At 36.4% G+C, this 14,810-nt stretch overlaps 2 protein-coding genes across 2 annotated transcripts in view; one reads left to right on the forward strand and one right to left on the reverse strand.

Annotated features, from left to right (window-relative positions):
• Positions 1–2,098: 2,098 nt before the first annotated feature.
• LOC131543574 (uncharacterized) overlaps positions 2,099–14,810 on the reverse strand; it is a 45,345-nt gene continuing 32,633 nt past the window's right edge. Inside the window, exons 2-8 of the mRNA XM_058781060.1 lie at positions 5,547–5,861; positions 5,132–5,437; positions 4,981–5,049; positions 3,631–3,714; positions 3,329–3,385; positions 2,900–2,980; positions 2,099–2,737 (exon numbers count right to left, since the gene is read on the reverse strand). Coding sequence (XP_058637043.1) covers positions 2,682–2,737; positions 2,900–2,980; positions 3,329–3,385; positions 3,631–3,714; positions 4,981–5,049; positions 5,132–5,437; positions 5,547–5,861 — 968 coding nt within the window. The 3' untranslated portion in view covers positions 2,099–2,681. The remainder of the gene's footprint in view (positions 2,738–2,899; positions 2,981–3,328; positions 3,386–3,630; positions 3,715–4,980; positions 5,050–5,131; positions 5,438–5,546; positions 5,862–14,810) is intronic.
• On the forward strand, positions 5,872–14,245 carry LOC131543573 (uncharacterized). The gene is made up of 11 exons (XM_058781059.1): positions 5,872–6,297; positions 6,537–6,670; positions 10,276–10,364; positions 10,581–10,730; positions 10,839–11,240; positions 11,365–11,458; positions 11,538–11,649; positions 11,738–11,961; positions 12,052–12,223; positions 12,357–12,484; positions 13,397–14,245. Exons 5-11 carry the CDS (start codon positions 11,149–11,151, stop codon positions 13,712–13,714), a joined length of 1,140 nt encoding a protein of 379 aa, XP_058637042.1. The 5' UTR covers positions 5,872–6,297; positions 6,537–6,670; positions 10,276–10,364; positions 10,581–10,730; positions 10,839–11,148; the 3' UTR covers positions 13,715–14,245.

Raw genomic sequence — 14,810 nt, forward strand, 5'->3', positions numbered from 1 at the left:
GATACAAATTCAAACCATTCATAAGTGATATGCAGCTATTTACCGTTAAGAAGTTTTACAACAAGTTTTACGGCAGCGATATCAAACGCTCATTGGCTTTCGCCGGTTTCGTCATAGATTGCAACATGCCGTGTTTCCGGTGATGCGTGAGAAACGCGCGCAGTCACGGAGTTTATCGGGAGAGTATTTTCAGCGTTTAACAGCTTAAATGATGCCCTGCTCCTCGCACTGAACTATTATATTCCGTCAGAGAGGACCGCGACTACAACGCATCGTCATTTGGACTACTGTACTGTGGTACTGCTTTTTGACATTTCTGCAATAAATTATTGTGATTACACGTGTCTGTCTGCTACATTTCTCTTATAACGTTAGACTGTACTTTATACACTCACTGATTTTTTTTTCTTTATAAAAATAAAACATTTATAATACTTTTTTTTTTTTTGCACAGTTACATGATTTGTGGATTTTTAGGCTGATTTTATATTCTATATAAAATTACAGAGTTTGAATGTAAAAATACACCTAAATATAAAACAAATAAGATTTACTTTAAAATGACAAAAAAGAACATTACATTGATAGAATGGACATAAACCTTTAATATAATGAACTACGTACATTTTTTTAACTGCAGATTATTTTTGTAATTTTACGTAAATTTGTACATAATCTAAGAAAACTGAAAAAATACTGTATAAATAATCCAATAATGTTTTTGTATAAAAATGAGAATTACTGTAATTTGTAATTAATGGAATAACTTAAAATAGCAGTCAAGTTGTTAATTTACAGATATTGCTTGTAATTTTACAGAGTTTTGAACATAATTTAAAATAACACAAAAAATACTGTAAAATAATACAGTAATTTTCCTGAATAAAAAAGAAAAAAAAATACTGTAATTTGTCTTTAATGATATAGTACCTAAAATAACATTCAAGTTGTTAATTTACAGATATTGTTTGTAATTATACTGTTTTGAATGTAATTTGAAATAACAGAAAACTACTGTAAAAAATGTAGTTATTTTCTGTAAAATTAGTTTTGTTTTTTGTTTTTGTTTTTTTACAGTGAAGGTAAGCCCAGTTGTAACTGATGATTTTTGTTATCGTATCAAGGTTACTTGTCTAGCCCAAGCATGATGTTACTAAAAGGTCTAAGTGGTTCGGTCTCTAGTCTGCTCTCTCTGTCTTTACTGCTTCTCAACAAATCACTGAAGATCAGATCAGCAGAATCAGGTGCTGCAGACTCAGGACTCACCACAAAATAGCAAGACATTACCAAGAATTCATGACCAGAAACTGAACAAACAGTCGGGGCAAAAACACTAAACAGTTGGTAAATACAGCGACCCCTAGTGGTTACTTAAAAAGTCACGATTATCTCACAATCACAATGTTGAATGTTTATGTAAAGAATAAACTGATCTCTCTTTCACTCCACGTAAATTGATCAATACTTTAAATAAAAGTGTTATTAAATAGTTTGAAACAGAACATTATGAAGCAAACCGATAAGCTCGTGCTTACAGTAGAAAGATTTAGTTGAAAAACTGTTAAGAAAATTAGACGCTAATTTAAATAATTCAACAAAGAAAAAAAAAAAAAAAAAAAAATCAAAAATGTGAATTATTGCTCTTTTGCTTGTTCTTATCTATGTCTGGTAGGCTACTGTGAATATTGTTAGCTCTATAATAAGTTGCTTGTGATTTTCCTCATTTGTAAGGCACTTTGGATAAAAGCGTCTGCTAAATGAATTTATGTAAATGAGTATTTACATTCTCAAACATTTTTCTGATTCTCCTCTTGAAACCAGCCATTACCGTATGATAAACTATAAAAAGAGTGTGTGAAAATAAATATGTTGGTAAGCAAGCAAGTAAGTAAATAAATAAATAAATACAATTGTTGGGAGGGCACTGAAAATGAAATTAAAAATGCAATTGAATAGCTCTTGGCATCCAGTTCTCTGATTTTGAAAAAGAAAGAAAAACATTTTGTAATAAGTTTGTGAACCTTTTGAACATGTCATACTTTAACAATTACAGACAAACACAATAGACTAAAATAATAATGCAAACAATCATATTTTTCACAGTTTTATTGAATACACTGAGTAATCTTAAACAGTGCAGGGCAGAGAAAGTAAGTGAGCTCTTGAATTTATTAACTTGTAGATTCAGCAGCAAAACCATCAAATTTTTTCTGTCGCTGCTGATAAGACTTTTGAGCAGTTTTGGTTTATCTCTCCCTACAGATCTGTTTCAGTCTCGAGAGCACAGTGCTTGTTAAGTTATGCCACAGCATCTCAGTTGGTTTAAGATCAGGACTTGAAGCAGCATAACTTTTTTCCAGCCATTCTTTAGTTGATTTACTGTACTTGAGTGCTTTGGGTCATGAACACTGTTCTTGTTCGGTGTTTTTCTGATAATAGACACATGAACAAAGACTTCCACAGTTTCTCTGGTTGTCATGACACTGAAGCATCTTTACCATATATTGATATTATGATTTCCATCTGTGTAAATAACCATTCATGTTTATTAAAAGTACAAATGTTGCTGTTTTTAATCAATCTCTAATTCATATCACATTTAAAGTCTGTGGAGAACTGGAAAATGATATTGAAAGCTTTCCAAATTTATACAATGTACAATGATATTTGTAGAGAGTATTTTATTCTAATATTGTCGCTATTTCTATTTCCTCTTGGACGTAGGAGTCCTTCCTCCCTACAAAATAAATAAATACAAAATAACTCAATGACCTCTCATTTTACATTTCATTACATACATTGAAATACATTTTTCAATCTTTTTGTTTGTTTCCCACAGTGTCTGCAGCTTGTTAGAGATCAATGTGAATCCTCAGGTTCTGTGATGTTCAAAACTCACCAGCTCTTCTCACACAGATGATCTGAAGAAGAATCACAGTAGGAGCAGCAAACACTGCGATCTCAACAATAATCACAATCACTGCAGGACAGATGTGTGGAGAGATGATAGAAAAACAGAAGAGAATTAATCTGTGAGAATATAAATGACTTTGTAGATTAAATCAAGGATATAAAAGAATGAACAATTACTAACAATTATTTAGAAATCCACTAATAGTCTCAATGATATAAAGTCATCAGTAGTATCTGAATAATGAAGCAAAGCAAGGAACCAGTTGTGGCTCAGTTAGAGCTCTAAGAGACCTCCTTGTGGACCGAGAGGGAAGCTTCATAAAGTCTAAGTTTATGATCAGCTGCATATGATCATCTCCTGATTCTACAAGAATGTGAATAAAACCACTGAAATGAGAATCATTCGTATACAAACCTCGAATTAGACAGTTTAGAGTAGTCACTTGATTCTGTGTTGCTGCTGTAGTTGACACTATGGAGGATAAATGTATAGTTTTAGATTTATGTGCCAGATTGTGGAAATACAGAGATAATATTTGAATGTGTGAAAACATAAAGTTACAGTTTAGCTTTCAATGACAGTGTCTTATTATCTCCAGCAGCTCTGAGTAGCAAAAACAACCTCATAACATAGATTATTAGATTAAAAACAGTTTGTGAGAGCAACTTCAAACCACTGAAGTGAGAGACTGATGAAGTGTGTCAGAGATCATGTACCTCGTGTTGTAGGAGCTGCTGTAGTTTGACTTGATTTCTCAGAGTTTGAGCTGCTGACTGGAATCAGTGTTGAATCCTTTACACCTGCAGAAGATGAATGTTCAGATGCATCATACTGTTGAACATTAATATCATATCATACTTAATCATTACACTCTAAAAAATGGGTTATTTGTCTTTAACCCAAATGCTCCTGGGTCAGACGTAACCCAACAGTTGAGTTATTTATTTCGCCTCATCTTCTGGAGAGAGCAGTTACAAGCGCTATCGAATTGATTTCTTTGGTAAATACAGGTTTGTGTACATTTTATTTTATATCTAAAATAGTTACTATGCTGTATATTGTTCAATTTCATGCAGAGCAACATACAGGCGCGCTGTGTGTGAATCACCTAAACATCGGTCTTATCGCGTGATGAAAAAGCCTCATAGCCTACTCTGCAAAAAAAAAAAAAAGATTTTATTCATAAAGATACAGAATTCAAATACTTTGGATGTTAAAATATGTCTTCAGAGCTGTTCACTGTTTGTTTGTGGGCAGGTTATGAAGGCAGTCGCAGTATATTTCAGCGATGAGTGAAACACAGGGTGTTCCCCACCGAACACGACTCCAGCTCGAGAGCCAACACCGTTACGTTGTAAACAATGACAGAGACTGGCTGATTACATGTGAATTACTTCTGTTTAATGTTTATTTTTTTACTTTTAATGTTTGCTAAATGAGTTTAAATAGACAATATGTATACATAATAAACAAAGCTGTTAATGATAAATAAATGTCAGTAAAGGACGTTATCCTGCAAACCAGTGGTTGTGTGGAGTATTTTACAAAAGTTTATAGGAATTAAGTTAATCTGTAAACATTATTTAATGTATAAAGTAAAAAAAAAATAAGCCATATTATAATAGAAATGAATCAACCCATAAGCTGAGTTAAATCAACCCAACATGATGCGTTAAAGAAACAACCCAATTTGGTAAAATTAACCCCAAATGTGTTCTGTCCTATATTTACCCAGCTCTTGGGTTAAAAACAACCCAAATTGTGTTGTTTTTAATCCAGGGTTTTTAGAGTGCATCACATGACATGCAGTTTGTGTTCATTTATCAGCATTTACAGAGTTATTTATGCCTCCATCATATGAGAGTGAAACACAGTGATCTACAGCTAATAAACCTTCAGATGTTTGTGAATTAATTACATTATCAATCATCCTGTCATGTCTCTGCGTCATAGATTCTTCAGAAATTGATTAAAGAAATGTAGTTTCTTATCTGAATACTTGTCAGTGTGTCTGACTGAGGTCTTCAGCTATCAGTAAACATTCATCTTAACAGCTGATTATGTACCTGGTTGTGTAGGAGCTGCAGCTGATGTAGAGCTGGTGACTGGAGACGGTGTCTTTGTTTCGGTTGGAGCTGAAGATGAATGTTCAGATACATCATAGACTACAATCATATTTAAATGACTGATAATTATTTGTTAATATAAATAATTTACCTGAATACTGGACAGTATATGTGGCTGAGGTCTTCAGCTGGTTTCTCTGTGTAACCTGACATCTCCACTCTCTGTTGTGATCTTCATTCAGGAGTGTTGTAGTCAGAGAGCTGAGACACTGTTCTGAGGAGAATATCTGAAATCTGGAGTCTGTCTGCAGATTCACACCAGCCTGATTCACCCAGATCAGATCAATCCTCTCAGAACCAACCAAAGAATCACAAGAGACTTGATCATTATATAACTGACAGGAGAGAGTCACAGAGCGGCCTGATCTGATCTCAGACTGTGAGGATGATGAAGAGACTGAAACAGAAATCAGACAGAGATTACACGACTGATTCCAGTCTTTTCAGGAACAACAATATTACTGTTTAATTCAACATATGATCATAATATTCACAGAAACACTGACCATGAAGAACATGCAGATAAACACGTGCATCAGTTACTTGTTGTACTCCATTCACATATTGTCGGCAGGAGTAAGATCCACGATCTTCTTTTGTGACGTTCTTGATGTTCAGAGAGCAGTCAGAGTCCAGACTCAGTCTCTCATGTATCTCTGTGTCTTTCTTCTTTATTCCTCCAGCAATCAGTTCAACTGCCTCTGAATGTCTGTCATAGGTCCATGTAGTTGATGTGCAGCCAGAAAGAGCATTATTACAGGACAGACGGACATTTTCACCAGAACTGCAGAACACATGAGTCACTTCTGCTCCATTCATACCTGAAACACACATCTGAGTGATAACTGGAAAAATCAGGGTTAGTTATTTAAACATTTAATGACATAAAACACATAATTGCTCAATTAGGAGAAAGTGGAAAACTTAAAGTCGGTGTTATGGATCAACTGGGGATCGTGTTAACTGGGGATGTGCGCGTGCACGCAAGTATGTTTACCTGGATTTCCAGCAGATGTTAGACGGCGACAGATTCGTCACTGTGATATTCCACGGGTCATAGATTAAAAAACGTGTTTCACCAGTTGTATACATTGGCATCATGCATAATAAAGCGTTTTGATTCCGCGGTGTCCGTACCTGCGTATGTCACGCGGTTTTAGGGAAGTTTACCATGTTCCGATCTCACACTCACAACCACGCTCACGTTAACACGGGACATTTGTTTCAATGGATGATCAAACTCTTCAACGAACTGAAGTAAACATTTAAGTATTTTCTTTTCAATATTACTGTATCACATTGTGTCTGTAGTGTGCTGTCATGTGTTCTAATTAACAGATATAGATTAAGTTAAAATTAGCAGTAGCTACATAGTAAAAAATGGGGTGTTAATATTTCAGAGTAAAGTTATTTTAACCCAGGTAGAGTATTTTCAACATTTTGGAGAGTAAAGTTGCTCTATCAGTGGAGTTAAAAGTGAGTGTAAAAATCTGCAGAAACGCGCGACAATTTCAACTCTACAGCAGTGATGAATACCCGCCACTCTGTTGTGATGAAGTTTGGCAGTTGGCACATATATGTCGGTGGAGGAAGATTGCAAAGGAGTAACTGAACGTTATAGGCCACTGAGGTAAGTAACATCCCTGTGTTGTCAACACCAAAACGGTATTTTTTAAATTTACATAATTTTAGAGTTGTGCTGATATTAGTTGAGGTCATATTAGAAGTAACCAGCTATAGCAATCCGTATCGGTAACTGTGTTTCTTTATGTGTTGCAATATTTTCACGAATGAAGTTGGTCAGAATGATTTGCGTAAAATAACGTTTGCTCGGTCGCTATAACAACAAAAGATTTAATACAGTTAATTGTCTTATAACGTATTTTTACCTTCCTATGCAGGCAACGTTAAGGTCTTTGCACACTGAGTCCGAAATTTTCGCATGCGTTTTTTCGTATCCATCATTCTGTGGCTCTCAACTGTCAAAACACCATTCAAACGCTTGTTACGGATGCGAAAAACGCAGAAAATCGAACCCGTTTCGATTTTTTTTTATGACGGACGAAAGTTTCGTAGGCAATGTGCAAGCGTTATTGACATAACGTGAGGTCGTATTTATTTTTTAACGTGCGAAAATTTCGGACGCGAATTTCGGACTCAGTGTGCAAGGACCTTAAATCTGTTTTTTTTTATTTATTTTTTTATCAACTTTACAGATTACTGGTAATGTTAGCTTGCTTCTGATAGTTAATTGGTCTTATAAAACGATAACTTGGATCACTGATTGCATGACGTGTTTGTTTAACACGGCTTAACCATTTTAAAAGGTCCGAAATTCGCGTCCGAAATTTTCGCACGTTAAAAAATAAATACGACCTCACATTATGTCAATCACGATTTTACACTTTTAAGAGCCAACAAATGACGGATACGAAAAAACGGTGTGCTTTACTGTTCGAACTTAAACAGCTAATGAGCCAGCTCCCAGACAGCAAGCCAACATTGAATAAACATTGTTTTTCCATCTGAATCATCATTATGGTTGATGTTGAAATTTCAATGCAAAATAAATGTTGAATCACCATTACCATATCGATGAAAACCTGATGTTATTAATGTTGATGGCAACAATATTGGAACAACATTGATCTATAGTTATCTTTATGATTGATTAAGCATTGATATTTGGTTAACCGGGCGATCGCTGAATGTGTTGAAAAGTCATTGATTTATAGTTGACCGGGAAACGACGCTGTTGTTGAAGAGTCATCGGCATATAGTTGACCGGGAAATATGATTGAAAATGCATCGATATATAGTTGACTGGGAAATATGATTGAAAATCCATCGATTTTTGGTTGACCGGGAGATCAACACCAACGTACTGCACCGGACACAGCTCATTTCTGGACCTTGGCACAAGCGTACAGGTAAGCTTGCTTAATGTTCGATATGAATGAATTGTACCAAATCAAATACTGTTAGGTTGATCGTTAACATGATGGTTAATGTAGTAACCGACGCAGTGCTGCAGTCACTGAAATAGATTTTTGTTTTACCAATGTGTCAAAATCTGCCAAAAGTACTTGATCTCTTCTAGGTTATAAAGTTAGCAAAACCTCATTGGTCCAGTCTATTTTTGTGACAGCTAGCTCAAAATACATGTCTGTACCCATTGCTAGTGTCGTGAAATCTATTAACACAGCACCGCTATTTCTTCTGACCGCCGGAGAACACCGGCGGAACCAACGCTAGCATAGTGCTTTACCCACAGCAGCGGCGGGCCAGAATTACACAAAAGACATGGTTTACCTTTACTTTATTTAATGCAGAACTGTCTCGAGTTGTAACGTTAACTGGAAATGCCGATTAGACCATCTCGTAATAGCCTACAAATCCAAAATATGAATAATCCTCGAGCAGGGCTGCGATGTGCGATACAGTTTTGTAACTCCATTGTGTTTGTTTTCAGAAATGATAACAGTCGTTTTATACTAGTGCTTAATGCGATATCACGATTTTTGATGATCTTCTGCACCTTTTCTGAGCGCGGGGAAGCGCTGTTATACAGCGCCTGACAACCAGGCCTGGCGTCTTAGCCCCACAAACTTCATTTAGAAACAATTAAAATGCCTCATTAATTTATTAGCCTGTTTTTGCGGTGAGATTTATGCATATTCCTCCATGCACCCAGTATTTAAGCAGAAATGAATGTGCAATTTAGTCAACCAGAAAAATATTTTGTCTATGGTAACTCTAATCAATACATTTACTATTTAATTAGTTATAAGTATCCAGTTATTTACATTTAATTTGTTGAGTTAACAATTAGTTCTGATTTAATAAAATAATAAACATGATTTTTTTTTTTAGAGTCACTTGGCCTCATAAATTGTCCTTATGAAAGATGTCACTGCAAGCTAATCCTTTGCCTCCCTTTAATTCGAATACATCCATGAACATATTGGGCAGTTTTTAAAAGTGCTTTGAATGTAGTCCGTCTTATACAGCCTCGACAAAAATGCGTTTCTACCCAGAAATATAAAATGATTTACCTAACTATGAGATGGCAAGATAAGAGAGGGGGTAAAATCTTTGCGTGGCAGGTGGATATATGTTCCATTCAGACATTATAGCACATGTGACAGAAAATTACGTGATGTGACGTGATATAGGTATCTTGTACTTAAATATAGTGAACGGAGTCCATTATTCATGAATAAAAATTGTTCAGTCTTTAGAAAAACCTTTGCAAGCCCAGTTTAAAAGAACATGTTATCATCTGCTTTGTGGGGAAATACTCAGGGCAGTGGATGATTCTGAATTAAATTGCTGTTTACTGACACTGTGATTTACTTTTTGTCCTTTTTTTTAGATCATTAATCCACATCGTTTTTCAAGTAAGCAAGTCTTTAGTATAATAAGCCTCATCTGAAGTGGCTGCGCGACGCCCAGACCGGCGGGAGGAGCTGGAAGACAGACGCAGCAGGAGTTAGCACTTTAAAAGAAAAAAAAAAATGAAATAATACAATAAAAATGATTGTTTAATTTTTAAAGAATGCGTGGGGTGTCATTTGTGCTAGTCTAGGTTATAGCCTAAAGGTATAGTTTCTATTTTCTATATTTTGCTAGCCCATCCTGGCTGTCGATAAAGCAGGATTATAGCCTAATAATAATGTTTTTAATATTATATTAAAATTACAGACCTTCAGATTAAACCTGTGGTATACTAAAACACCATTGAAGTTTTGTTGATATGCTGGGATTTCAACATTGTTTCAATATCCATTGTAATTGAAATACCATTGAAATTCTGTTGATCTCTAGGTATGATTTAAACGTTGTTTCAATGATAATAGAGGGTGCAACATGATGAAGAATCAACATCAGAGTTCGACGTTGATTCAATGATTTTATCGTTGACAGCGGGATGTTGATTTAACATCGTTTCAATTACTATTTGCTATCTGGGCTACTTTGGCAGTTGGCACAGTTATTTGGTAACGTTAGCTGATAGGGACACCGTGCCTCTAAACTAGCCTAACCCATTTGCTGCAGAAAATGTATTATTTATAGAAAGTTATATTCAACCAGCACAATCTTCTTCAGCCGCACTTTTTAATTGCAGTAACATCTAATGCATAGTGCATTGCCACTACTGAGAGAAATGGATATGTAAATCTTAGTTGAACCAGCCCTATATGATGATTTTGAATATATTTTCTTTGTTAACAGGGGCAAAATGCTGTTGCGTGTTCAATTCGGGGAAGAGCAGAAATAGGTCAAGCTATCTGAGCTGACATTTGATGCTTTCTTGAAAGAAGGTGGGTACATTAGGTTAAAGCAATATACATCACCCAATGACAAAATACAGGCATTAACCTATTATGTTATGATATCTAGTTAGGTCAATAATCATTTCAGTTGTGCTTTATATTTTCAGTTACATAAAATCGGGTGCAGATACTTGTCTTTCATCATTTTGTGATCACCTTTGATTCTTGTGAGAAGGGAATGCATGTTTTTTTTTTTTTTAACAGTGTGTCTAAAATTCAACATACCAGAAAGCAGGCAGCCTGACATTAAGGTGTATGACCAGTCAGACACAGAAGTTGACACAGAGGTTTTTGAAGAAATAGTGAAGGAGTCACCTGGAACTTTCAGAATCATGCTGGGCAATGGAGGACTTGGTATTCATTCAGACAATTCACAAATTATTTTTAGAATGAGAACATTTATTGTCTTAAAAATAACTTGTAATATGTTTCTAAGTTTTGTACAAATTTCATAATGAACAGGTGCCTCTCAATCATCATCATGCTCGGGTACATCTGATGACACCGTCATCCTGAATTTTATGATGTGTGACCCTGTTGAAGAAGTAGCCGCTGCTGAAGGAAGCCAGCCTAAAAGGCCATGCCACATAAACTATGAGGCAAAAGCGGTAAGTGGTGGTCCAATCTGAATGTTGTTTCACCATGGGAAGTGTTCTTTAGATAACTATTTTTTTTCAGCATTACATTTGGTTTTACAATAACGGAAAGCACATTTTATTCCACCTAGTTGATTGAAAAAATCCTAACATCAAAGCCTGGTGGTGAACGCATTATGCAAGAGTATGGAAAAACCAAATCTCTGACAGACGCCACCAGAAGACAGATGATAAACATACTTGCTGCTGAGATGACAGAAACACATGGGTAAGCATTAAGCATATAGATGGGCTGTAAAGAAACATTGTTATTATTTTACAGTTATTATGTATGTAAATTGTGTTGTGCAATGTCAATTGAGTGTGATGTTAACTTTGAATTCATATGCTAGGACATCCCCCCCCAAAAGTGTCAGAGTGATGTATGCACAGGGGATAGTAGCTTTGTTTCCCTATCTAGAAGACCCATACTCACAACATGGATATGTAAGTAAATGGGTTATTGCAATATGCACTCTTTGAAATGTTAATAGTACTCCTTTATAATTTATTTATAATCACATAGGAACATTACTATGATCCGGAGAGTGGTTCGGGATACCTTGCATGGCGATTGAAGACCATACAAAGAAAAACAGCAGAGGAAAGAGGTGCCTCAGTCAGCAAATCTCCTAAAGGTATGTTTACTGATCAGTGACATGCGATTATAATGTTGACCTGTGAATTGTACAGAAATTAGTTCTCAACATTGTATTTTGTCTTAAGTTGGTGGGCCAGGCCGTGGTCGTCAGCCCTTCACCTATGACAGAGAGCCATCTGATGAGAATGTGGAAGCAGCTATTGCTGTTTTGAGACACTCTGCTGATGAAAAGACTGTCCGTGAGAAGATGAAAATGACCTTCATATATCGGCAAGCAATGGTCAACGATGAAGCCAAATCATCAGATGTCTTCTTGGTCTTCCCACGATTTCTGGACACACCAGGACTGGTATGACATCTTAATTCACTGCATCACCAAAATATCCAATGTAGCATTAGGTATCACTCATCACTTCTGTCTATGTGTGTTACATTGCAGATAGAAGAATATTTCAGACTTCTGTTTGGTGAGGCCACGGCCAACAAATTCTTGGAGAAGTGGCCAACCACTTTCAAAACAAAAGTAATAAAGGAAAGCCATGGACTTGTACCCACCACAGAACTCTTGGATTTGATGCGCAATGCTGAGTCAGCTGCTGAAGTTGAGAATGGTATGAATGGAACTGTTTTACTTTTTATTGTGGGTTATGTGTGTAGTGTACATTTTCGTAATGGTGCAAGTTGTCAATTTGAATTCTATGCTATGGCATAATGTTAACCAGGTTTTTATTTACTTATTTGTAGGCTGGGACAGTGACATGTCTGCCATCTTGCTGCTGCTACATTTGCTACCACCATCTGCACAAGGTAGAAAGAGGCCAGGAAAGATGTCTGCATATCAAGCCGTAGATCAGCTCATCAGATTTCAAAAGGTATGCTTAAAAGATTAGTTAACTTAAATGTTTTGCTGATTATTTACTAACCCCCATGTCATCCAAGAGGTCCATGTCTTTCTTTCTTCAGTCGAAAAGAAATTAAGGTTTTTGAGGAAAACATTCCAGGATTTTTCTCCATATAATGGACTTCCATGGTGACCAACAGTTTGAGGGTTCAAATGAGGATTCAAAGTCTCAATGCATATACTTTTTAACCACATTTGCACGCGTTGTAGAATCTCAAGATACGCCACACATTACGTCATGACGTTGGAAAGGTCACGCGGGACATAGACGTAAGCCGGTTCAAAAAGGTAGGGAAGCTTGAAATATTTGATCTCATTTTCTCCTTTATTTTCAAAATCGTCCGACATCATGGTTTATTTGTTTTTTTTGGTAAAGGGCGTTAATATTAGTCTTTGCCGCCTACGCCCCGCGTGACCTTTCCAACGTCATGACGTAATGTGTGGCGGATCTTGAGATTCTACAAGACGTGCAATTGTGGTTAAAAAGTATTTATTTATTTATTTTGAAAACAGCCGATGGTTTCACTAGATAAGACCCTTATTTCTCTGCTGGAATAATGTAGAGACTTTGAAGCTGCATTGAGATGAACATTTGACCCCTCATTTAAACCCTCAAACTGTTGGTCACCATGGAAGTCCATTATATGGAGAAAATCCTGGAATGTTTTTCTCAAAAACCTTCATTTCTTTTCGACTGAAGAAAGACAGACATGAACATCTTGGGTGAGTAAATTATCAGCAACATTTATTTTTAAAGTGAACTAATCCTTTAACAGTTGTTTAAAATATATTCCATCACAATCTTGTGCACAGTTTGAGGTGATCTGACCTATTGTCAGAAGTTAGTCACCAAAACAATTCTGTTGAATGTGTTTTGTTGTAGGTTGGAACCAGTGTGCAGCAGCATCTAGACAACATCACCCAAAGCAGTCAGCCCTACCTTCTCGCCCAGGGATCCACACAGAGCACCATTCACTCCTACTTCATTGTGGTTGACAAGCATGCACTTCCATGCAAGGCAAAAGGTTCAGTTGGAGCTTTTGACGAACTCTTTAAAGCCCATTACGTCTTTGGTACGTCATACAGTTCTTCTCTGAGCAGCTTTTTCACTTTTGTGCAAACAACCATCTATAACATCGACATGGGGGAAACAAAGGAAACTCCTAGAGTTGCAGAGTTGCGAGCAAGAATGGTGCGTTAATTGAGATAAAACTATGAAGTGTTTTCTTTGCAAAAGTGACCATGGAAGTCCAAACAACCTTGTTAAGCACTTTAAGGTAATTCATGGGCTATGTACAGGCAGGACTCTTTTTCTTAAGTGTGGTCAAGAAGGATGCTCACGTTCTTTTGGTAGTTTTTCTGGTTTAAGAAAGCATCTTAATAAGTGCCATGGAAGCAGCTTAGTTGATTCTGTAGAATATGATCTTACATATCCTCAAAGTACAGTCAATACAAGTAATGTTTCTCATGTTGAAGAGTCGACTGAATATTTAGAGGCTGCTGAGTCACAGTTATCTTCGCCATACATTGTAAATAGTTGTTCAGCTGTAATTTCTGATCTAAAGGCAGCAGGTGTTGGTCAAAGTACACTGAATTCTGTAGTGATTTCCATGGAAGAGATCGTTCAAGATATCCATCAGCATGCTAAAGAGACAGTGATAAAGCATGTATATAGTAATGAAAGAGAAACGGAAATATGCAAGAAAGTTGAGGCGTGTTTTGAGGGGTTAGAGAATCCTTTCACAATTCTAAATTCGAATACAAGCGATCAAAATTTATGACTGACAAGTGGGAAATAGTAGAACCAGTTGAATGTGTGATTGGTTCAAGATTTGACACAAGACGAAATAAAAGACTGGAACATATGATCAGGTAGATGTTCAAGATAAATTCATGTATATTCCAATTTTATCTACACTGCAGTCAATATTTAAAAGTCAGTATGTTGCAGAAAAACACCCCCAAAGCATGATGCTACCACCCCATGCTTCACAGTAGGGATGGTGTTCTTGGGATGGTACTCATCATTCTTCTTCCTCCAAACACGTTTAGTGGAATTATGACCAAAAGTTATATTTTCGTCTCATCTGACCACATGACTTTCTCCCATGACTCCTCTGGATCATCCAAATGGTCATTGGCAAACTTAAGTGGGGTCTGGACATGTGCTGGTTTAAGCAGGGGAACCTTCCGTGCCATGCATGATTTCAAACCATGACGTCTTAGTGTATTACCAACAGTAACCTTGGAAACGGTGGTCCCAGCTCTTTTCAGGTCATTGACCAGCTCCTCCCGTG

Source organism: Onychostoma macrolepis, chromosome 07, assembly GCF_012432095.1.
Source record: "Onychostoma macrolepis isolate SWU-2019 chromosome 07, ASM1243209v1, whole genome shotgun sequence".
Taxonomy (NCBI): Eukaryota; Metazoa; Chordata; class Actinopteri; order Cypriniformes; family Cyprinidae; genus Onychostoma; species Onychostoma macrolepis.